At 45.2% G+C, this 25,150-nt stretch overlaps 1 protein-coding gene across 1 annotated transcript; it reads right to left on the bottom strand.

Moving 5' to 3' along the window:
* Positions 1-4,950: 4,950 nt before the first annotated feature.
* On the bottom strand, positions 4,951-24,834 carry LOC149307868 (tumor necrosis factor receptor superfamily member 25-like). The gene is made up of 10 exons (XM_089536820.1): positions 24,787-24,834; positions 22,999-23,151; positions 15,488-15,596; positions 14,716-14,844; positions 13,651-13,818; positions 12,831-12,915; positions 10,769-10,840; positions 9,806-9,849; positions 6,977-7,111; positions 4,951-5,743 (listed from the first exon to the last, which is right to left on the bottom strand). The coding sequence occupies exons 1-10, from the start codon at positions 24,832-24,834 to the stop codon at positions 5,385-5,387; spliced, it is 1,302 nt and encodes a 433-aa protein (XP_089392946.1). The 3' UTR covers positions 4,951-5,384.
* Positions 24,835-25,150: the final 316 nt, after the last annotated feature.

Genomic DNA, 25,150 nt, shown 5'->3' with positions numbered 1-25,150 from the left:
AGTGCATTTGACATCGCATTATGGCTCAATGCTACAGGATGCTAGGGTTTGGGGTTTTGTGAGACATTTAGCCTTTTCTGTCAGAGAGCTCACAAATGACAAATCCTAGGCTTCCCACCATGGAGCCATGGCAGTTAAAGCAGTGCTAAACTGCATTCATTTTAGATATTATGGGCAAGGGAGGACACATTTTACATGGTTACAAAACCTGGGAGCACAGAGGAGTGCGGTTTTCACAGGGCTTCCTCCAACAGCAGATTAAAATCCAGACCAGAGAAGAAACGTGGGAGTCTTTCACAACACTGGCCTCTTTGTGAGATGTTCCAAACAGAGGGATTTATTCTTTAGAGACAGAACGGCCATTCCCACTAATTCGGGGTATCTGCCCCTAGTTCCCACTGGAAATCGGTCCTGATCCTCATTGGATCGATTCCAGGCGAAATAAAGCAGAGCAAATGCAAAAAGCCCGGGTTCTTTTGGTAGCAGTTGTTTTGCGGTTCTTTTGAGAAGAATCGGTTCTGACGCGATTCTTTTCTGAGGGGAGGGAAAATGGCAGAAGGGCCACGTTTTGACAGATCCACCTTTCCCCCTTGTGTTTTTTTAAAAGAAAATTAAATGGATAGAATATGTGATTGGTTGAATATGTGAATATGTGATTGATAGACAGCAAAGGATATGGGATACCCCACTTGTGCAAGTGTCTTAAGTGGTGCATCCACCAACACAACTGGGAAGGAAGCCAAAAGGGTTTCCTTTCCACTTCAAAAGCCTTAGGAACTTACTCCTTTTCTGTTTCCCGACAGCAAAGAGCAAGAGAAACTGCGGAGGGAAGAGGCAGAGAAGGAGAAAGAGCAGTCGGAAAAGCTAAGGACTCTTGGGTACGATGAGACAAAACTGGCCCCTTGGCAAAGGCAGATTATCCTCAAAAAAGGAGACATCTCGAAGCACTAGGAGCTGGATGCCACTGCAACCACCATCATCCCCTTCCTCCTGCTGCTGCTTCGATCCTGTGAGTTCTTGAGACGAAGAGAGGAAGGAAACCTCAATCCAGTTTCTGGGTTTGTCTCTTCATCTGGCAAAATCTCTCTCTCTCTTACACACAAAGACACTTACACACTTGGCTCTCATCCATCCATCTTCATTTACCTTCTTCCTATCCATTTATTTCATGCCCGTTTCTAAGGCCAGATGCATTGACCCTTAGAAGAGAGGAAAAACCTAACGCTCATGAGATCTGGCAGAAGTTACCTTGGCTCTCCCCTCTCTGTACCTTTGCTACTACTGCTACTACTACTGGAACAAAAAGAAGAGGGGAACCTATTCGGCAGGTTTTTGGCACGCCAGGAGTAGCCAACCCTTGGCTGGGGCCTGAGGTGTCATCCTCCGTTGGTGGTGACATTGTGTGGCTGCATGTGCCACTTTTACATGTAAATCTGCACCAGAAGGAGAAGTCGGAGAAGTCCTTGGAAGGCTCAAAGCAAGGAGACAAAGTGCTCCAGTCCAGTTGTGGAAGCAGAAAAATAGCAAGGGCTTTCCTATGCAGAACGCTCCATCTCCCTTCTCCCAAAGTCTGAGTAGAAAAAGAAAACTTAGCAACTAACAACAGACACAAGGGCATACACTTTGGCTGGCCTGGTCTGTATGGGCAACTTAAAGTCCCCATGGCCAGATGCGCAACCAGACAAAGCCTCCATATTTTACCTTTGCTCTTGCCGTAGCCTTTTCTCTTCATTTTTGGAAACTTATGCAGAGCCCACAGTTCTCCCACGGGAGGCTAGTTCTCCCACGGGAGGCTGGTTCTCCCACGGGACGCTGGTTCTCCCACGGGACGCTGGTTCTCCCATGGGGCGCTGGTTCTCCCACGGGACGCTGGTTCTCCCACGGGGCGCTGGTTCTCCCACGGGACGCACGTCTAGCCTCTCTGCTATATTTAATTTAATTTAAATCAAGTGTCTAGCCCTCATGTCTAGGAAGATCCTCATGGAAGAGTGTGGAAAATTCTCGCTTCGAAGATGGATACGAAGCAAGAAGGGGAACTAAACAAAATGCCAAGGTAATGGGTTTCTCCACATATTGTATATCCCAACAAATGATAACACTAATATTCTATCATCCAATAACTCCTGTGGTTAACAGCGAAAGGCACCTAGTAAATGCAATAGTAAATGCAACAGAGTTAGTCATAAAAAGTCCAGTAGTTTTCCTTCTGGCCTCTTTGTAGAAAACATATAGGGGTAATAAGAGCAAATGGAAGCTATATTACAAATGCGGTGTTAAATCTTCATAGTGAAGTTATTATCTCAGTGATGAATCACAAGTACACGACTGTCTTTCGAATATTAAGACAAAATTGTTATTTTCCTCGTAATTAAAGAGTGTTTTAGCCATTTTGACAAATGCATCTCAATGGACTTCTATCACAGAGAAGTGGGATAAAAATAAAGTTTTATTTTTGTTATTGCTTATTATCTTATCTTATAATTAACCCCTGCATTCCCAATTCAGGATGCTGTTTTCAGTCCTAGAAATCTTTCCAAATACGTGGAAATAACACCATAAATTCCAGGAGAGGAAACATAAATTAAAGGAGAGGAAAAAATATATTTTTACCATGTCTAATATTGCAAGCTTACCTCTCTCCTGAAACAAGTTCTTTTACACTTAGCAAAGTCAGTTTTATTCTATATACTGTTTCTCTAGACAATTTTATACAAAAATCGTGGTGTTGTTGTATAACAGGATTTTAGTATCCCGTCTGAAGTGGTGTCATTTGTTGGGATACCCATTGCCTTGGTACTTTGTTTAGTCTCCCCTTTGTATTTCATAATTGTTCATGAAACCTTCCTGTTGTTTTGTTCTATGAATGAAGAAGGGCCAGGACTCTGCCTAGTTCTTTGCCATCGTAATTTATTCCTTGCAAAAAGTCAAATATTGCAAAGTACATTCTGCAAGAAATGAGCAAAATCTGCAAAAGGTTGTGCAATTTTTCTAAGTTTCAGAAACTAGCCTTTCCTTGCTTTTATTCTTTTAATACTCCAATACTGATTGCAAGGAGACTATCTCCAGGAGCAAAGAAATGTTCTTTGAAAAGCGGTATGAAAATCCAAGGAAACGGCACTTCCTCGTGGCACATTGGACCAAACAAAACAGCATTTCTTCTTAACAGTTTCCACTTTTCCCCCTGCTCTGGATCATCTCATTTACTGCAATCGCTGAGTCTTAAGTATTTGTAAGGTAGAAAGCGTCCTGCAGTTGTCTTAAAACATCACAGGGAGCCTCCAATGCTGTGTACATACACGAAACATACAAACCCACCCACTCCCTTCCAGCTAGGACCCCGTAGAAGAGCCGTCAATGTATTTGTCTCTGCAGATGCAACCTTTTAAATTTTGCAAAAGGAAATAACAAAAGACCACTCACCCATCGACCAAAAGGCATCCGTTCCTCGTTGTACGAAGAAGATACAAACGCATGAGGTTCTTCTGGCGGCCAAATCGACAGATGTGTCTTTCAATCCTTAGAAAAGAGCTGTTCAACTTTCTCTGCTTAATTGGACATTTATCATCATCATTATTATTATTATCATTTCCCCTCCTCTTTTCTATGTGATTTTGGCTTGTCTGTACTTGACGCACCTCCAACCGGGAGATGTGTCAGGATTGTTTCTGACCTAGAATGTTTTATCTTCTCAGCTATTAAATAATATTAATTATAACAATAACCTACAAAAATGGAAGCCTACTTTAAGGGGGATGGCTTTGCTCTTGCCTTTGCATTTCCTATAAATGAGTCTGTTATGTATTTTTACATTATTGGGGTTTAGCAGTAAAGCTCCAACCTTGGAAGGTTAGGAGGGTCGAGCCCAGCCACACAAACACTACACTTTGTTGTTTTTGTTGTTGTTGTGCCTTTCAAGTCATTTCTAAGATCTTAATGCAAACCTATCATGGGTTTTTGGGGCAAGTTTCTTCAGAGAGAGTTTGCCTTTCCTTTCCTTTGAGGCTGAAAGAGTGTGACTTGCCCAATGTTACTCAGTGGGTTTCTGTGGCTGAACATGAATTTGAACCTTGTTCCCTAGTGTTGCAGTCCGACACTTAAACCACTACACAGTACAATCTAAATCAAGTTCATCATACGGAGGAAAATTGGAAGTTTAAACAGGGTTTATCTCGTGAAAATCGCACAATTACTATCGCAATTAAGATTTGCAGATACAGCGCAATAAAAAGAGCCATTATCCTGGGAATAGTCAAAGAATATCCAGGCAATAAACAGCAAGAAAAGCATTTTTGGAATTTCCCCACGAATGATTTGTTGCTGTTTATTGCCTGGTTATTCACAGGTTAATGGCACTTTAATTGCTTTTCAGTTCACCTTAATTGCAAATGGGCGATTTTTAGTGGATAATCTCATTTATGCTTCCAATTGTCCCTGTGTGATAAATGTGCCATTTTTGAACCAATCCAAGAAGACAGGGATTTTACCAAGAAGACTTTTGAACCAAACCAAGAAGATTTCGCTCTTGCCGACATATTTTCCTCCACACAGTACATTTGCATCCATGAAATAAAATTAAAATACTACGTTATTAATAAAAATGCCCTCTTAGGGGACACGGGAGGCATTCTTGCTTGCGTTTATTGCTTTTGCAAGATCGGAAGCACAGGGATCCTTTGGCGCGTCTCAATTGCCTTAGATATTACAAGCAAACATCCCTCTAAGAATACGAGGAGCTAGTTTCTGCCGCTTGAGGGCAGGAGAGACCTTACACACTTCTGTTTATTGTTTTGTTTAAAAGGTGACATAAAATGTCTACACGGCTTCCATACCTGTATGGGCGCGTTCTGCAGAGGCGGCGAAAGGCTCCTCTGTCATTTCCCATCATCGCATGTCTAACATGCAGATTCCATGGCTAAAAACCTTTGCAGTCAGAAATGCTCTCTCTCTCTCTCTCTCTCTCACACACACACACACACATATATACACACATTAAATTATTAAGAGCGAAACGGCACAGTCCTATCATTTGTAGTTGGCTGTTGTGTCTCAGAGGTTCCTGGGAAGCTTGGCCAGAGTAAGGAGATCTTTAGTTTCACCCAAATTGTCCATTTCTCACATCAGATGGTAAAGTCCAGTGAGGCGTCTAATGCCACTTGCTTTATTTCCACCCACAACTTTGACAAATAGTTTTTCCATGGAAGGTGGGCAGCCCAAAGTAACATCACCTCCTGAGACACAGAACGGTAGGGCATCCCTGGCACCCCATTTGTTTCCCTGGAAAAGTCTCAAAGTTCAGTCTTAGCAGTGCTGGCGATGGTAAGGTTGGGCGCAAGTACAGTTTGTCCAAGGCAGGTGTGCAACACATTGTTCCCTCCATCCGCGGCTCAAGGGCTGCGCAGTGGGCGGTGGAGCTGCGCCAGTTGCTCCCGCAGTTCCTGGGCGCATCCTCCCAGATGCATCTCCTCCAAGACGGCGAAGATGGTGCCCACGGAGGCCCCTTCCTTCTGGCACCAGCACTTCAGCATCTCATACTGCTGCTCCCGGAACTGGGAGTGCTCCACTTCCACCAGTTCGATCTCTCTGTCCCACAGGCCCAGGCCACGCACAAACTCCTTCCAGCGCCGGACGGGCACCGCGTCGATCACGGCGTACAGCTTGCGGCCTTGTTGGAGGGATCCGCCATGAGGGAAACTGCCCTCCGTCTCTGCGGCCAATGGATGGCCTGCAAGATTCACTGGCGCCGCTGGAGAAGAAAGGGAAAAGTCAGGTGCATTGAACTTGCCCAGGGTTTTGGAGGAGTTCCTCTTTTGGGAATGCAGCTCCCAGAATCTAGCCATGCTTTGGAAATTGACAAGTGTCCATTCTATCCCTAACAATAAGATTTAGAGCAAAACGTTTCTTTGTTTTTTGGAGTTTTATCACACTAGCGAGAAAATGGGAGTTAAACTGGATTTAAACCAAAGAAAACACAGAAATGCCCAAAGTTTATCCCACAACGTTGTGGTTAATGTGAAACAATGCAAAGTTGATCCAAATGCAAAGTGGAGAAAACCGACAGCTTTTTACTTTCAGGACAACCCAAAAGTAAAAAAGCTACCGTTTTTCTCTGCTTTGCGTTCGGATTAACTTCACTTTGTTTCACTTGTGTGATAAACTAACCAAATTTGCAAGTTTGGTTTAAATTCAAGTGTACTTTAAATTGCGTTTAACTCCCATTTCCCTGCAGGATCTCCCCTCGTGCGTTTTGTTTTTAACAAAACAGATCACTGCCTGTCCTCCTTGCAATTTTAAAATTGTTCCATGACCTTTGCGTTGTTCATTTTTTCATTCCAGTCAGTTATTTTGTTTTTTAGTGACCAATGAGAAGCTTCAGATTGCTAAGAGAAGAGCTTAAAACGTGGAAATTGCCTTTCCAACTGTCTCCAGAAATGCCATCTCAAGATAACCAGAGAACTTCTTCATATCAACAATACATTTAGGGACCCCAGGTCTAAGTCTAAGAAGTTTATCACTAGTGAGTTTCTGCAAGTAAACAGGAGTTAAACTACATCTGAATCTAAAGAAGACTTGTAAATCCAGACAGTTCTTCACAGCGAAATAACGCATTGTGCAATAAGGCGAAGTGGAGGAAGTGGAGGAAACCAGCAGCTTTTCAAATTGAGAACTCAACCAAATGTAAAAAGCTGCTGGTTTCCTCCACTTTAACTGTGGATTAACTTTGTGTTATTTCGACGTTGCATTTCCGGATTTCCTTTGCATTATATCGCGTTTAAATCCCGTTTGCCCGTGGGGCCTCACTAGTGTGATAAACTTCTAAGATGCTGCATCACTCCTTGAGATTTCTCACCATTTGTTAAAGCACTATGAGAAGACAAAACACATTTGTTATGGAGGAACAAGAGCATTGTTATGGTGGGACCAGACCTCACAGCAAAGCCCTTTACAATCTAGGTTTACCATTCCAAAAGAGATTCACCCAAACAGGATTGCTCTGGAAGCACTCTGGATCCAGCCCCGCCGGGGAAAGAGGCCCGGGTCCATCGGCTCCTCTTCCAGCAGAGAACGAAACACGCCGGCAGCACCAACAGCAGGATCCCACAAGAAATGGCTGCTAGGACAAGGCAAGAGAAGGAGACCAAAGGTCAGAGGCATGGTACCCAAGGTGACACAACTGTTCTTGTGAGTCTTGCATTGGGAGACAAAATCTGTGGCTCTCGTGATGTTCTGGATTCTGAGTTTTACTTGCAGAGGGACATCAAAACAAACATGGAGCTGATGCCAACCTACTTGGGTACCACACTTTAGGATCATAGAGTTGGAAGAGACCCCCAAAAGGGCCCTGATCCAGTCCAACCCCCCTCTGCCATGCAGGAACTCTCAATCAAAGCATTCCCATTGACAGATGGCCATCCAGCCTCTGTTTAAAGACCTCCAAGGAGGGAGATTCCACTACACTCCAAGGAAGGAGTTTGTTCCACTGTCGAACAGCCCTTACTCTCAGGAAGTTCCTCCTAATGTTTAGCTGGAATCTCTTTTCCTGGAGCTTGCATCCATTGCTCCATTGTGTCCTATTCTCTGGAGCAGCAAACAAGCTTGCTCCCTCCTCAATATGACATCCCTTCAGATACTTAAACAGGGCTATCATATCACCTCTTAACCTTCTCTTCTCCAAGCTAAACAGGCCCAGCTCCCTAAGTCTTTCTTCATAGGGCTTCATGGTTTCCAGACCCTTCACCATTTTATTTGTCCTCCTTTGGACCCATGGCTCTAGTTTCTCAATGTCCTTTTTTAATTGTTTTGCCTAGACCTGGACAGAATATTATTCCAGGTGGGGCCTGACCAAAGCAGAATAGAGTGGCGCTATTACTTCCCTTGATCTAGACACTATACTTCTATTGATGCAGCCTAAAATCGCTTTGGCCTTGCTGGCTGCCACATCACACTGTTCACTCATGTTCAGCTTGTGGTCTACTTGGACTCCCAGATCCCTTTCACATGTAGTTTTATTCAGCCAGGTGTCGCCCATCCTGTGTGTATATAGATATATATGTTTGTATTTGCGTATGTGTGCATATATAGATGTGTGTGTGTATAGATAATTTATATATAGATATGTGTGTGTGTGTGTGAATATATAGATATGTATGTGTTTATAGATATAAATTGTGTGTATTTCTGTATGCATGCGTCAATATGTATGTATGTGTATATCTTCTTCTTCTTCTTCTTGGCTTTACTTCGCGAATGAAGATTCAGGAAGGATTCGTCAGTGCTTTCTACAAGCGCATTGATGACGTTGGATGTATCCTTGGAGCCTGTGCAATGGATTTCTCTGATGGAGCGCAGTGTGCACAGAACTGGCCTCACCCTTTAAACCAGAGGTTCGACTGCTGAGGCCTTGAAAATCATGGACGGTGGCAGTGAGGTCCTCGGGTTGTAAGTTTGATTAGAGTCTCCTTCTCTGAGATGGTTGACCTTACAGGGTTAGACGAGCACCATCTGCCCAGGTTTGGGATTAGAGTTTTCCTTCTCCTAGGATGGTTGCCATAAGGCTAGAGAGCCCATCCTGCCCTTTGGCGCTCTTGGTCAGACCCTTCGGTTGTGACCTGTCTGGCATGGGAGGCCCTACCGATGGCTATTATACCACCGCCAGCATAGCTCACAACTTCATTAGGGTACACAAGCCTCTCCCCCACACAGTCAGAGCATAGCTGGAGGGGAATAGGAGGCCAGAGGATGACAGTTAAGGAGGGAGGAGCCTCTTCCTTCAGGCTAGCCCTGGTGGAGCTGCGCCTGCCTGATCACTCCCTCTCAGGCCAGTGTCTATATACATGTGTATAGATATATGTGTGTGTATGTATGTGTCTGTATATGTCTATGCGTGCATATATAGATACGTGTATAGATATAGATGTATGTGTCTGTATATATATGTGTGTGTGTGTAAAGACATATATGTTTATATTTGTGTATGCGTGCGTATATAGATATGAGTGTGTGTATAGAGATACATATGTATGTGTGTATATATATGTGTGCGTGTTTGCGTGTATGTGTGTGTGTGTGTGTGTGTATATATATATATATATTTGTATTTGTGTATACATACCTGTGTGTATATAGCTTTACGTGTGTGTGTGTGTGTTTGTTTTTGTGTTTGCATGCGTATACAGATATGTGTATGTATAGCTTTACACATGTGTGCATATATAGTGTGTGTGTACAGATATGTATGTGTATGTATATATAGACGTGTGCAGATATATATGTGTGTGTGTATAGATATACGTGTGTGTGTGTGTGTGTGTGTGCGCGCATGCTCTCCTCCTTTGGGCACATGGCTCCAGTTTCTCAATGTCCTTCTTTAATCCAACGTTCAAACTGCTATAGCATGCCATGCTGGCTCTCACTTCAGTTGTCGATTCCTGCATTGGTAGGAATTAGATGGACCTTTTCCAATGCTAGGATTCAGTATGGATTGAGTTTCCCCCAGGGATACGTTTGGAGGGCCATAGTTTGCATTCCTAAACAGCTGGATGCGGAGGGGGGGCCTGGTGCGCTTCTCCACTAGCGCAGGGCTGGACAGCACATCCCTCCGTATCCTTCCAGACTGCAGATCCCATCATCCCCCCTCCCAGAACCTTGTGCCATTAACTAATAAGCTTAGACTGATAAAAGCCATGCATTGACCACCCGTGAGTCTTGGAGGAAATGTTCAGGAATTAGAACCCGTATCTCCACTCCTGACGCCTGAGATGTGCTATAGCCTGTCACTTGCGCTGCCTTCCCAAATCGCATGACATACCTGATTGACAGTCCTTGCCGCAGGTTTCGACGCCAGGAGTCTGTCTGGAAGGCAAAAGGGACAGAGGTTGTTGGGTTAAAAGATGCCCAGCCAGATCCAAATGTCATTAAAGAATTGGTTCTGGGTTTTAGTTCAAACTTTGAAATAGGCAAGGAAGTAGGTTTCAGGATCACAGACAGCTCCTTTGGATTGCAAGGCCAAGTCCTGGTTTCTAGCAGAAAACCTCCTGGATGTGGCCAGAGATTATATTAAAAGTAGAGCAGATCTGAAAATGTATCTCTTAGACATGATAGAAGACGACAATTTGGAGATAAAATATGGACGATTACTATTTCATACAATTGTAGCCGCAAGAACGCATACGCTGCCAATGGGAAAGTAACGCAACACAAAACATAGACATTCGGTTTACGAAACAATGCGAATATATGGAAATAGATCATGTACAATAAAGAAAAAAATCACTGGAAGCATTAAAAAAAGATTGGGAATCATTAATAATAATAATAATAATAATAATAATAATAATAATAATATTTATTTGTATCCCACCTCTCCCTGTATTGGATCATTAGGGGAAAAAATGACTAGATGAAATTGAATGAATAAAGATGTGTAAATATAACTGATTGAATTAAGGGCTAGTTACAATTATGCATGACTTATAATATTTGCTCAATTAGGATGATTTAAGAAACCATGTAAAATTAAAATAGGATGGACTCTATTAAAAGAGAACATGGACATGACTTTACCTAGGCTCTCAAGGGGAGTTACTTTTCTGTTGTTAAATGGAGTTGAAATTTTATTACCTGCCTTTTATTTGCCAAAAATATGGCAAACACACCGCTGTGCCCCAAGAGAGCATTTGGCAAGGGGAAAAAATATCACTTTGGGGGCCAAGGAGCCACAAAGGTAACCCATGAGTCGCACTTTGGCCGCATTGACCGCAAGCAGACTTGCCTGGTTTGTATGAAGCTCCTGGTCACTCCGAACGGCGGTCCGGCCGTTGAGAAATATTTCTGCGCTGTCGTCCTGGAAAAAGGGGGAATATGGTTTGCTCCGAAGGGACGTTGAAACCCAGAAAGCTCAAAGCAACACTTAGTGCAAAAAGCAAAGTGGTGGCGCAATGGTTCAATGCCTGTCCTGCAGCCACTCGCGAGTTCAATACCATCCTTCCAAGGCGGTTGCTAAAATGAGTACCCAGATTGTTGGGGGCAATTAGCTTACAATTTCTAAACTGCTTAGGGAGTGCTTAAGTGCACTGATAAGCAGTATAGAAATGTACTTGCTACTTGCTACTTTGCTCCCCCAAAAGGTCTTGACTCAATGTATATTTACAGTTTTTTACCCCCATCCTTTCCCCTTCTTCAAGTTGTGCCCAGATCATGCGCCCGTTTAACCATCATTTCTTTCACTTGTTCGCTTTCAGTATCCCACTTCGATAGCACTTTATATATTTTTGAAATTCAGTGATCTTCCCATACGATTTTATTCCAACTCTGGTATGGTTTCTGATCCAGCCAAAAGTGTTTCGTGTTAACTGTCTATGAAGGACAGTTGATATCTGTTAGAATCTGTTAGAGTTGTGGTCTGAATATATTTAGCTTAGCTACAGACTGGGTAGCTTTAGGGCAGGGATGGAGAACCTTTTAGAGACCGTGCCATAGGTTCGCCACCACTGGCTTAGCGGGAGGGCAGACACCGGTACTTTGCTATTAGTTGCAAGAGGCCTGGAGCGTCAGTACAGTAGAATGAGGTGTTAGAAACTGTTAAGTATGAAAAGGGGTGAGCGAGGGGGATTTTGTAGGTTGAAAAGGAGGGAGAGGCATGTTGGGGCTGGAGTTGCTGGGATTTTGTGTATTGTAATTGCTGGAGATGGGCAGCCTCAGTTTAGAAGCTGAAGGGGTCACAAGGGCTGTCTTGGAAATCATCAGTGAAGTGCTGTTGTTTTGCATCAGACCTGTCTGGTGGATTGGTCCAAGAGCTGACTGACCGTTCTGACAATATCTTCCTTTTTAGGTCCTCCGTTGTTTTTAATGCTTGTTTACTATTAAGTGTCTTTAATAGATCTGGATAGGTCCACCATCTGTCTTTTCTCATTTTGTAACTATTATGAAATGCCTCATTAGGTGAGAGCTTATTAGATCTTCTTTTCCTGTCAATATCCCAAATTCTAATCAATGCTCTCCTAACCCAGCGGTCCTTAAAACCTTTGCTGCTCCTGATCTTATCATAATACCGATAAGCCTGCCATCCAGAAACAGTGCCAATCCCTTCTAAACGTAGCAACCTTGTAATCTCAACCAGTCCTTTGGCCATTCCAAACAACAGGAATGAAAATACAGTTTGAGTTTAGGTAATCCCAGCCCTCTCTATTCACATCATCTTGCAGGGATTAAATGGCCAGTTCTTAAATGGCTTATCACTGATCACTACTTTGAGAAAACTTGGGGAATTTGCTGTTTGAGAGCCAGCACAGAGTAGTAGTTTTGAGCGTCGGACTACAACTCCGGAGACCAGGGTTCGGTTCTTTCCTCGGCTCTCCATTCTCTCAGATTCAGAGAAAAGCAAAGATAGCCCCTGTCTTAACAAATCTTGCCACGAAAACCCCATGACAAGTTCAGCTTAAAGTCAGAAGCATCTCGAAGGCACACCACCACCACCACCACCTTCCCATGACTTCCCAGTTGTCCTGACTGCTTAGCGTGCAGAAGAAGTAACTTCTTGCATAACTGCGGTGTTACCATTGCATTACACCCACCTCCTAAAATGATAAATAATTACAAGTTTTCAGAGTAAATAGTAAAAAGTATATCCGGTTCTCTGAAGAGCTGTTTCTGCCTCTGGAGACCAGCCTTGACTCTGCGCAGGTGCCTTTCCTGGCTCTAAATAAAAGGCAGCTGGGAAATGGAGCCTGGCTTCACTTTAGGGACCTTCACCCCAAATTCCCCAGCATTGCAGCCTCTCCATCCCCGTCTGAAGGATTGCCAAAGAGGAAGGGAGGAGGACCAAGCAGGCTCACCTTGGGCACGGCTGGCACCTCTCTGCTCCGGACAGACAGAAGCCGGGCTGGCACTCTCCACACAATGCGTCTCTCTCCTCTGAACCTGCAATGGGGAGGAACGGCTTAGTAGTGGCCCTTACACACAGAGTCCATCCTTACACACAGTTTGCGCTTTGCAGCAGGTGGAGCCGGTGGTGTTACTCGGTGACACTGGGCAGCAATGGGATCCTCAAGGCCCTTCCTCTGGAAAGAAAGGGGCAGCAGGGACCCTTCTTGGGGTGTGTTCCCACTATGATTTAATGCAAATTCCTGATTGTTTATTATTATAGTATTTATACCCCGCTCTTCAGCCCTAAAGGTTTATATATTGGTTTATATGATTGTCGTTCCTATTTGAAACCGGTTCCGATCCTACTTTGATCGATTTCTGTTGCGACAAAGTGAGGCAAATGCAAATTTTTCCATACACTAGTTTTCTAGTGGTCCTTTTGTAAGGAATCCTTTGTGCTTCTGGGGGCCGATGGGCACATGGTACTTTAAAAAATTAAATTAAATTAAATTGATAGAAGCTTTGATTCACTGGTTTTGCAAAATTAAAATCTTTGCTGCTCCTGATAATTCCCAAGCCAGGCTGCCCAGGCTGCCGCTTGTATCACTGGTGACACACAGATGACTGACATGCATTTTGAAGTGGCACTAACTAGTGGGGATGGCAGTGACAGTCCTGCCTGGGTCTGTGCCTTTTTGCCCTTCCTTTGCAGGCCCTTTGGGTTGGGATCTGAGCAAGGGCTGAACGCTGGAAGACACCAGGAAAACAACAACAACAACGGCAGCTCACAGTTCTGCTGGGTCTTCCTGTTGAGGCTGGCACAGCGGAGGCAGGGCTTGCAAGTGAAGATGTTCATCCCAGGAATGGAGTCGGGGATCTTGTAGTGCCCCGGCTCACAGCCGCACTTTGCATCTCGGAGGGCTGTGCAGTTCCTCAGCGTCGTCTGTCCGTATTTGGCTGGAATCAACACTTAGCTTTATTTTTCAGCAAAGGAGGAAGACAGCAGGGCTCTCTGGGGGACAGGCACACTGGGCCTCCAAGGGCTACACTTCACCCCTTGGGAGCCATGGGCCATCATTCACCTTTAACAAAAACTGTCATTTAAAAAGAAATCCCAAGATCCCTCTGGAAGCGCCCATGCTGCACCGTTACAGTGCTTTAATGGCCATGGGCATCCTTAGCATTCTCTGGTACTGCGCTTCAGGGGGATGGAAGAGAGGATTTGAAGTTATTATTTGAATTATGATTATTTTTTATTAGAATTTGAAGTCCCCAGAACTCTCTGGGATGGAGCCATGGCTGCTATAGTGGGACCAAACTGCTGCAACTCCGCAGCGTGGATGCACCCCTTCTATTTTCAAGAGGATGCAGTTTTAACAATGGAAGAGGCCTTTTTTAAAACCCCAAACAAAAAATGGGCTAGAAGCAATACATTAATTTAAATGCATGCATTTAAATTTTAAATTAACTTCAGAAAACAGGGGACAGTTTGGAAATTTCAGGGGGGATGGATTGCAGCAGGAGATGAGGTGCACATACCCTCCAACATTTCACAGAGGAAACCCAGTTTGGGGAAGAAAGGCCTCTTCTTGGACCAAAAGAGCCCATGGGAGTCCCTAAATAACATAGCAACACTCCTCGGGTTCCCAAAACCAGTCTTGAGGCCACATCCCATCCCAGGCTACAAGTAAGCCAACTGCTTCTTGGGATGCAGTGCCAAGAAAGAGCGGAAAGATGAAGCACATGCCAATGCACCCTTCTTTCCCTCCCAATTTCCTTTTTTTTTGGGGGGGTGCAAGCTTCCCTCTCCTGCCGCCAGGCCCCCCAAATCCGCCCCGTTTCCCAGAGGCTCACGTTCGCAGTGGGAACAACGGCTGCACTCCGTTTCCAAGGTGGGCTCCGCTTGGAACTCTCCACTTGGGCACCGTTCACACTTGCATTGTGCACTGATGTTGTAGCAGTCCAACGGTGTCAGATATGTCCCTGCAGAGCAAACATGTTGCACATTTTAAACACATGCATATGAATATAGATATGGACATAGAGTTCCCGATAGGGCTTCGCTTTAAGATCCTCCCAGACACTGAGAGCGAGAAGCAATCCCTGCGGACACCATTCAGTGTCATGCAATACATTCCAAATCCAGTTGCACACAGCTTGTTGTTCAAACGCAAACACCAAATACATTTTCATGGTTGAAAATTAAGAGAGGAACCTTATTTTAAAATGGGCTGCTCCCAGATCAAGAGGTAATGGGGAAATGATTCGTTCTTACCTATCTAGGGAAATGGGATAATTTGATCTAATTTGCTGACTTTTGAGTTAGAAAGATAAAGCAGAGCAGAGTGGAAGGAGAGACAAAAATAGAGAAAGCTAATTAAGCAAATGCAAAGACCGCTCAGAGAGACTTTGCAAGCTGCAGCAAGAAATCAGGACATTTAAAAAAGCACTGGAAATGTGGGATGAGAGAGGATTAACTGGGGATGTCTTTGCCAAACTGGGACAGCTGGGGGTCATCCTAGCAGGGAGCAGGGTTCCTTGCATAGAGAGAAAACCCCATTCTTCCAAGGAAGGCATGGGAAGACTGGGGCCGACCGACCAACCGTCCGGACGCTGCCCTCCTCACCCCTTGGGCACATCTCTTGCGCCTCCGTGGCTCTCAATGTCCTCCTGGACCCCTCAAGGATCACATTGCGCCAGGTTTGGGAGCCGCAGGCCAAATTCACCAGAAAGACCTGAAAGTGGAAGAAGAGAAGGAAGGAGAGAAGGAAGGAGGAAGACACCATTGGAGGAGTGAGGGCAGGCAGACCTGAACTCTCTCCATTGTTGCAGAATTGGTTGTGGTCTTGCAGGAGGTCACCTGGAGCCTCTTTGGAGATTTGGGGCTGGAAACCTGTTGGTTTGTCCAACTAGATTTAGACCCATTGAACCAACTGCCAAATGAGGAATGAATACACAGGCCAATGCAGCTAGCTGATTCAACGGTTCTACTCTTTGTTGCTGTTGTGTGCTGTCATGTTGTTTCCGACTTATGGAAACCCTAAAGTGAACCTATCCTGGGGTTTTCTTGGCAAAATGTATTCAGAGTGGTTTGCCATTGCCTCCCAAGGCTGAGAATGTGTGACTTTCCCAAAGTTGCCCAGTGGGTTTCATGGCTTAGAAGAGAATCGAACCCAGGTCCCCAGAGTCCTAGTCCTACACTCAAACAGCTGACTCTCACATTACATGTAGCCCACTGTTTTCCTCTCTGATATCTAGCAGGTACATAAGCTTTCCATGCAGAACACAAAGTCATAGGAGCCATGAGCTCCTGGTGCCATTTTGAAAAGTTGCAAGAGGCTGACATATTATATACTTTAAAAACGCATTCAAAACCCCTAGCCTTTGTCTTTATCTGATCTGGCAGGGAAGCACCTGACTGCCTCTGGGCGATCCTTGGAGGTCCCACGAAATATCAGATGGAAGCTGTGGGCGTTTACTGTCACAGGTTGGCCATGTTTGCAAAAGCAGCGCAGCTGCAAAACCACGATGCAAAGAGCGATAGGGATGCCTGCCACTGGTTTCCCGCTCTGAGACACCCACCAAGAGCTTTGAACGACAACCCTCAGAATCCCCACGGCTGACTGGCTGGGGAATTCTGGCAGTCGTGATCCCCCAAAGGGATAGATAAGAGTTTTTCTTGAAGCAACCTCACTTACCCCTTTAGGCCAAGGCTGGGCCACTGGTAGCCTCCCAGATGTAGACAGATTGTGCTTCCCATGAGGCTTGTGCAATGAGGGTTTGGGCAGTGGGATCCAGCTCTGGAGACCGTCGAATAGCTGTGGTTCCACATATGGGCCACGCTTTTCCCACCCCTTGCTCAACATTTGCACAAAGCTTAGGGGAAGCTACTTCTACAACTATAAATCCCAGAAACTCATACAGTTTCCTATCCTTGTTTTAAACTGACAGAGTTTGGGGGCAGCTATTTCTCAGCCTACCAAGTGGCTATCCAGAGGGCTGAGCCCTATTTAGGGGCAGAAACAGGGTTCAAAGCATTGGAGAGCTTTTTAAAATTAAAGTTTGGACATGAGCCCAAAGTGAAACCTCTGCTCCTCTCTGTAACAACTAATGGGGAAGGAGTAGCATTTCGCACATCATTTCCCATGTTCTAGAACCTGCCCAGGCCTTTCCCCCTGTATTTGCACATTCCTGGCTCATGCTCCTTGCCTAAGATCTCTCTTAAGCCCCAAACTCCTGGAAGCATCAGAATTTGGTCTCAGTGAGTCATCCCAATTTTGGAGGAAAAAGTAGCATGCAAATAAATATAACAGCAGCAACAACAACAATCATTCCTATGAAATCCTCCTCTTGTTGCTCCATGCCCAGCGCCAGGCCTTGGCACTGCAGCCCTCCCTGCAAAAATATGCCAAAGAACCAGAGCAGGTGCTTACATATGCCCACTGTGCATTGTGCAGCTCTTGTTAGAGTTTGGACCGAAACCCAGAGCGGATTCTCACACACACACACACACACGCATGCACGCACGCACTTGCCCTTTGCAGTGGAAACTGCTTCAATTTTAAATTTAAGCCTTGAGTCTCTCTGCTCAAAATTGCCGAGACCTTTGCAGATTTTGTCCGGTTGTTCGGAAAGCGAGCTGAAATGAAATTCTGCACAGATGTCCTTCCCAATCTGCAAGGGCCCAAATTTAATGGCAATTCCCAGTGAACACAGAGGACCATGTTGCACCTCTCCTGAATTTGAGAGAGAATCACAGAGATGGAAGGGACCCCCAAAAAACTCCTAATCCAGCCCCGTGAGACCTGTGCAGAAATCCACCACTAAAGTACCCATTTAAAAACCTGCCAAGGAAGGAGAGTCCACCAGTTTCCAAGGTAGAAGTGTTCCCATTTAGAACAGCTGAGGAGCCTGTCTGTGAAAATATATGGCAACCCTAACCCAGCCTAACTCCCATTTGGTTTCAGAGCTTTTCTCATCCTAGAAGATTTAGTGTCTTCTGAACCCTCGCGCCACTCGCCAGTGAGGCCTCCAAAACCACATCCTCCTCACCCAAAGAGATGCCTATCATCAGCGGTGCGTCATCAGCAAAAAATGCTCATTTTTTCCCATCCGAAGGGCTGCGCTGCCTCCTACACTCGGCCTTTCCTGACTCATTGACGTTGCGCCAGCGCCACTGAGGCTGAGAGAGTGTGGCTCGCCCAAAGTCGCCCAGTAGGCTTCCATGCCCAAATGGGAAATCGCAGTCCAAAGCTCAAACCTGGCATATATAAATATAATTGTTGTTGTGTGCCTTCAAGTTGTTTCTAACTTACGGCAACCCTAAGGTGAAGCTATCATTGGGTTTTCTTGGCCATTTCCTTCAAAGGGGATTTGCCTTTGCCGTCCTCTGAGGCTGAGAGATTGTGACTGCCTAAGGTCACCCAGTGGGTTTCCATGGCCAAGATGGGATTTGCACCCTGGTCTTCCAATGTCCTAGTCCAGCTCTCAAACCACTGGTTCCCATAATTACATGCAAATAAATACAATTAAATGAATAAACTCTGGTGGTGCTTCCTCTCCATTGATCCCTGTTTTCCCACCATCTTGTATTTCAGCCCAAAGAGAGTGGCATGTTCAGGAGCCAAAGAAACACCTTGCTATTTATTGCAATTTTGCCGTCTGTCTTGGTTTTTATTCTATAGCATCTTAGATCTGGTCTTTCCCCTTTCCTCGCTTAATATTCTGGTACATTTTCCTGGAAAGTCCCAAACCACAGAGGTGGCTTTACCCTTTTCAATGCTCCTCTGTGAAAATGCGACGGATGGCACACTGTGGCCAAATTTCCCACACCCGACACCCACTTCCAGCTTCTCCTCGGTGGATTTTGAAGACGTCAGACAGTTTCCAAATGTGTAATGACTGGCATTTCTAGTTTCCACAGAATCACGGAACTAAGGGGTTGGAAAAGCAGTCTGTCAAAAAGCAATTGTACTACAAATAAAAAAAGGTTTTTCTTAATCACCACAGAATCCTAGCATTGCAAGGAACTCCGAGGGTCATCATATCAAACCCCGTTTGGCCATGCAAGGACCCACAACTCCAGTGCGCTCCTGAGAGAGGTCCATCTGACCCAGGAGGTCCCAAACTTTGGTCCTGCGGATGATTTGGACTTCGGCGCAAGCTTCCTACGCACCCCAGAAAATTATAAATCCCAGAAAGCTGCAGGATGGTGGTTAAAGTGGTGCCAAGCTGCTTCATTTCTGCAGGCGAGGCTACACCCTGAGGTTGCCAATGTTTTCACAGCCGCAGCTCCTGGGCCATTGAACACCAGCTGACATTTGCTAAATTTGCAGATTGGAGGAATAAAGTCACAGTCTGGCATCCCCAAGAGCCAGCGTGGAATAGTGGTTTGGGTGTTGGGCTAAAACCCTATATTAAAGAATAATAATTAATTAAAGGACCAGGGTTTGATTCCCAGCTTGGCCATGAAACCCATAAGGTGGCCCTGGTTGAGTTGCACTTTCTCAGCCTCAGGGGAAGGCAATGACAAACCTTCCTTGCCAAGGAAACCCCACAATAGGTTCAGACTTAGGGTTGCCGTAAGTCAGAAACAACTTGAACGCACAGTTATACCCACACTGGCATCCCCTGGTCAACCCCAAGCTTGTCGCGTTACTACAGACAAATGCACCTTTACACACACACAAACCTTTTCCCATAAAACCACCACCAGTGACTTTGGCACCTTGTAGTTTGGTGCCTTCTGTATTGACAGCTCCCTTCTCCCTCCCGCTTGCACCCCATAAGTGCCCATGTTGTGCAGCGCCCATAAGTACTTACCACCACAGGAGCAAGCAACCAGCACCCCATCCCGTAAGGCCCGAATTCGAGGATGTGTGTCACTCAACATCCTGTGGCATTATCAGTGGGTGGGGGTCCCCGGCAAAAGTCCTGGCGCAATGTGAGCCCCTGGCAAGGAAAACGGGGCCCTTGGCAGCCACATCCTCTCACCCCAGTGACAGGTGCAAAAGTGTGGCACAAAGCCAGCCGGGCGAAGCTTTGAAGGCCAAGAAACCACAGCGAGGAGGAGGAGGAAGAGGAGGAGGAGGAGGAAGGAAGTGTGATTTGAAGAATGCGGAAATCCATCTGAATGGTTCAAGTGGGGATGATGGTGGTGTATCTCTGAGGGTGGGACAAATATTACTTATTAATAAGTGTCCTACATATGGAGAATTGTCAATGTTCCGCTCTTTGCAATGCTGAAATTGGGAGACTCGCTTTTTTTTTTTAGGGGTGCAGTACTTTCATTTCATCCCTCTCCAAATAAGGTTCTCCTTCAGCGTTGCAAAGAGTGAAGCATTGGAAATTCTCCACATCTAGAACCCTTATTAATATATTATGAAAAAATAATATAATCTAACACACACACCCCTTGCAGGTACGTAGGTGGGAGCGACAGGGCCTTTTCAGTGGCAGCCCATGGACTCATGGACTTCCTTCCCAGAGCAGTCAAAATGGCACCTTCTCTGTCCATAAACTGGAGAAGACTTTTGACAAGTCTTTGGGGATGGATGGTTTAAGAAAGACGGGTCTCGTACCATGATTTTCTATCTGTTGCTTTCCTTAATAATAATAATAATAATAATAATAATAATAAGTTTTATTTATATTTCCCGCTTCTCCCGCTGGATTGAAGCAGGATTACAACAGAATATACAATACAGCAGTACGATACAAAGCAGTTTCAAATGCAAATACAATTACAAATACAATTACAATAATACCAGCAACAATTATTAAAAACAGTATATAAAATAGTCCTCTAGCTAAAAAAAGCATGCGATGCTGCTGATTCTGATTGGGGTCTTAGTTTAGCTTCTATTAGGGAAATATACTTTATGAGGAGTCGGGAGGGTATGCTAATTGGAAGAGATAAGTTTTTAACGCCTTCTTAAAGGTTTCCAAAGTAGGAATAAGCCAATCTCTTCCGGAAGATTGTTCCAGTGCGTGGGGACCGTAGCTGAAAATGCTCTTTGTTGAGTAGATGTTAATCTCATCCTGGGATGCTCGAATAAATACGTCCCTGTTGTTCTGAGAGTGCGGGGCGGATTGTGTAGGGAGAGGTGTTCCCTCAAGTAACTCGGGCCCAAGCCATGTAGGGCTTTAAAGGTAATAACCAACACTTTGTATTGAGCCCGGAAGCTAATAGGCAGCCAGTGTAAAGATTTTAGTACCGGTGTTATATGGTCTGACCTGGAAGTTCCAGCGACCAATCTGGCTGCAGCATTTTGTACTAGCTGAAGCTTCTGAACCTGGTACAAAGGAAGCCCCATGTAGAGCGCATTACAGAAGTCCAAGCGAGAGGTTACCAGTGTGTGTACTACAGTTTCAAGGTCCTTTCAGTCCAGACAGGGACGCAGTTGGCGTATCAACCGAAGCTGGTACCACACACTCCTGGCCATCGCATCCACTTGAGATGATAACTGTAGAGATGAGTCCAGGAGTACTCCCAAACTGCGAACTTTGTCCTTTAGGGGAAGTGTGACCCCGTCCAGGACTGGATGGCAAATTTCTCTATCTGGACTTGGGGTACCTATCACGAGTACCTCTGTTTTCTCTGGATTCAGCTTGAGTTTGTTTTCCCTCATCCAGCCCATTACTGACCCCAGGCAGGCATTCAGGGGAGAGATGCCTTCCTTAGTCACTGTATCAGTCAGAGACATGGAGAGATAGATCTGGGTGTCATCAGCGTACTGGTAACACCAAGCTCCATGTTTCCATATGATCTGACCCAGTGGTTTCATGTAAATATTAAACAGCATGGGGGACAGAATGGTGCCCTGGGGGACACCCAATGTCAGCTCTCTTTTCTGAGAGCAGCTGTTCCCCAGCCTCACCATCTGGGACCTACCCAAGAGGTAGGATCAGAGCCACTGGAGTGCAGTACCCCCGATGCCCAGCTCTCTCAGGCGTTCCAGAAGGATACCATGGACGATGGTATTGAAGGCCGCTGAGATGTCCAAAAGCACCTACAGGGTCACACTTCCCCTGTCGATGCCCAGACGAAGATCATCGACTAAAGCAACCATGGCAGTCTCAGCTCCATATCCCACTCTGAAGCCAGTTTGAAATGGGTCCAGATAATCGGTTTCATCCAAGATGGCAAGGAGTTGAAAGGTGACTGCCCTCTTGATCACCTTGCCCAAGAATGGTAATAGGGAGACCAGTCTATAGTTACACATTTGCAGGGGATCTAGGGAGGGATTTTTTTAGGAGTGGTTTCACTATTGCCTGTTTTAAGGCAGATGGAAATATATCCCCCTGAAGAGATGCATTAAGTATAAGGTGTAATGGTGTTTTTATTGCATCTCCTCCCTGGACGGTCAGCCAAGATGGGCAAAGGTCGAGAGGACATGTCATCCTTTTTACACAACCAAGGAGCTTGTCCACGTCATCGGTATTTACAAACTCAAAGTGATCCAGTTTAATTCTATTTCCAGAGTCACTGGATACCTCTTCTATAGGTTCTGTCAAAACGCCGGCATCAAGATCAGCCCTTATCTGAGAGATTTTATTGGCAAAAAAGTCATTAAAAGCATCACAGCAGGCTATAGTTGGTTCTAATAGAGGGTTCAGGGAGGCCGGCAGTTGAGTTTATTCCTTAACTACCCTGAACAGCTCTGCTGGACGAGACTCTGCCGATGCAATCTGTGCAGCACAGAATGAATTCTTTGCTGCATCAATTGCCACTCCGTAGGAACGTAACATGTTCTCATGGAGTGTCTTGTCAGATATGCGTTGATGTTTCCGCCAGCTGTGCTCTAATTGTTGCGCAGCCCGCTTCATCTGGTGAAGATCTTCCGTGTACCAGGGTTTTCTATTTGGAGCGGGCTGGTAAGGATGCTTGGGTGCGATAGAGTCTATTGCCCCGGTAAGGATATTATTCCAATTATATACCAGGGTATCAACAGAATCGCCATCGTTCCCAATCATAACTCCCTCTAGGGCTTCTTGGAACATTTTGGGTTCCATCAGCCTTCGAGGACGGACCATTCTAATTGGTCCTCCACCCTCGAGGGGTTTTTGGATTGTAGCCTTCAGTCCTACATTGACCAGGAAATGGTCTGTCCATGACAAGGGGGAGATATCCATTACCTCTGCCCATGGATGTTCTTGGTCTGTACTAAAGACCACGTCAAGTGTATTACCTGCGCATCGTGTCGGACCCAGGACCAACTGGTACAGGCTCATGGCTGTCATGGAATCCATGAACTGCCGAGCCGCGCCTGGTAGATCTGGTGAGCCGGCCTTGAAGGGGATGTTGAGGTCCCCCAGGACAAGAAGCTTGGGAGACTCCAGCACCAGCTCCGAGACCAGCTGTGTCCGCTCGGCCAGGGAGTCTGTTAGCCCACGGAGTGGACAGTAGACCAACAGAATCCCTATACTGCCCTTGGCCTTTGGGGTCAGGTAAATACACTCAATGTGTCTCAGTTTCATGACTGAGTTCCTGGTCAAGCTGATATGATTTTTATGGACCATGGCCACACCGCCCCCTCGCCCACTTTCCCTAACCTGCTCCTTCACTACATACCCAGCCGGGAGAGTTTTGGCCCAGGTCACACAGCTATCCTCCCCCAGCCAGGTTTCTGTAATACATGCTAGATCAGCGTTTTCCTCAAATAGCAGGTCATATATAATATGGGATTTGTTTTTTGCTGACCTAGTATTATATAGGAGCAAGTTAAGGGTTTGTGGTATGATTGGGACGATCCTCGGTTCTTTCGGGTTAACAGGGTGACTGGAAGGTGGGATAGATGTTAAGTATCGATCTCGTCTTTCCTTGTGCTGTTACAAACATTTGAGGACTGAAGGAATGTTTTATCAAGGGATGGCACTGAACTATGACTCTAGAGACCTGGGTTCAAATCTCAACTCGGCCATAGAAACCCACTGGGCAAGGCACATTCTCTCAGCCTCAAAGGGAAGCAAAGGCAAACCTGCCTCTGAACAAGCCTTCCCAACGAAAACCCATTATAGGTTGCCTTTAGGGTCTCCATAAGTCAGAAATGACTCGAAGGCACATGCCATCACTCTGTTTAAGGCAAGGCATATTTGAGCATATTTTTTTGCTTGCAGCAGAAATAAGTGCAAAAAGGAGAAATGCTTTCTCAGGATGAAATTATTTTCTCAACTTTGAAGGACGCTGCAGACTACACACTTAAAAGAAAAGCTATTTGATCTGAATGAGCACCGCATTCATTTGCAAAGGAAGGGAAACAAGACGGAATGGAAAGTGTGGCCCAAGGCAAATGCTGAGTGAGCAGCTTTCAAGGAAGGCTCTTGCAGAGAAAGCATGTGCTCCTGTGCAGCTTTTCAAAGAAAACCCAAATATGTACATGTGGAAAGAGCTTTGTCTGTAGCTTTTGTCAGGTTTATGCAGAAAACCGAGAAAGGTTAAAAGAAATGGGGAGAGGGGTGCAATTGGCAGAATTTCCCACTCAGCCCTGTTTGGAAGTTGCAGTCTAGAAAATGAACTTTCCAAGTTCTGAGAAGGAAACATATAAATAACAACACACTTAACTGGAGAAGTGCAGAAATTACTCAAATTGCTACAAGGAAGGCTCTGAGGTCCCTTTCGTGCTGCAAAAAAGCAGAGAGAGAAACGTTTAGCTCCTACTGTTAATATAATAATAATAATAATAATAATAGTAATAGTAATAATAATAGGTGGGTAACAATCATAAAATACAACACTAACAGCTACAAAACCAGAAAATAAAAATAACATAATCCCCTTACCCCACATTAAACTAACACACATCATAAAATACATCCGATAAATAAAATGAAATTAACCATAGTTAAAATAAGGCATCATGGGGAGAAAAGGGCAACCCACATCCATATCATGGCACTCTGTCTTTAAATACACTGAAAACTTACTGGAATTCTAGGCAGCTGGCTTTGTAAAGTCCGGTTTTTGATGACCATCGGTGGGGAATGCCATCGTGGAAGGCAGCGTTTCAGCTGGTCTGGTTCTCCTGTGTCAGAGGAGGAAGAGGATGGTGATGGCAGTGGGGCTTCCCCTCCTGAAGAAGCAAAACCTGGCAGCCCTGGATGCTCAAGGGTCCTTCTTCTCCTTCTCTCCTTTTTGCATGCAGATCCAAATCGCCACCGCCACCATTTCCCCGCCACCACTTGGAAACATTAGAAGTGTTGGGTTTTGTGTATTTTTCCATCGATTAAACCTCCACACACACATTTTGCAACCTTTTGCTGCAAAAAATTCATTCATTCATTGCAACCC

This window comes from Sceloporus occidentalis, unplaced genomic scaffold (genome assembly GCF_023333645.1).
Source record: "Sceloporus occidentalis isolate IW3139 unplaced genomic scaffold, rSceOcc1.0.p SCAF_8, whole genome shotgun sequence".
Classification (NCBI taxonomy): domain Eukaryota; kingdom Metazoa; phylum Chordata; class Lepidosauria; order Squamata; family Phrynosomatidae; genus Sceloporus; species Sceloporus occidentalis.
The sequence above is the reverse complement of the archived record's forward strand: the minus strand, read 5'-3'. Positions and strand labels throughout refer to the sequence as shown.

Coding starts and splice junctions, on each gene's coding strand:
- LOC149307868 (XM_089536820.1), bottom strand. CDS start 24,834: ATGGTCATCAAAAACCGGACTTTACAAAGCCAGCTGCCTAGAATTCCA. Junction 23,152..24,786: donor GCCAGCTGCCTAGAATTCCA/GTAAGTTTTCAG, acceptor ATCCCCTTCAAG/GCCGGCTCACCAGATCTACC. Junction 15,597..22,998: donor AAGAACATCCATGGGCAGAG/GTAATGGATATC, acceptor TTCCACTTTCAG/GTCTTTCTGGTGAATTTGGC.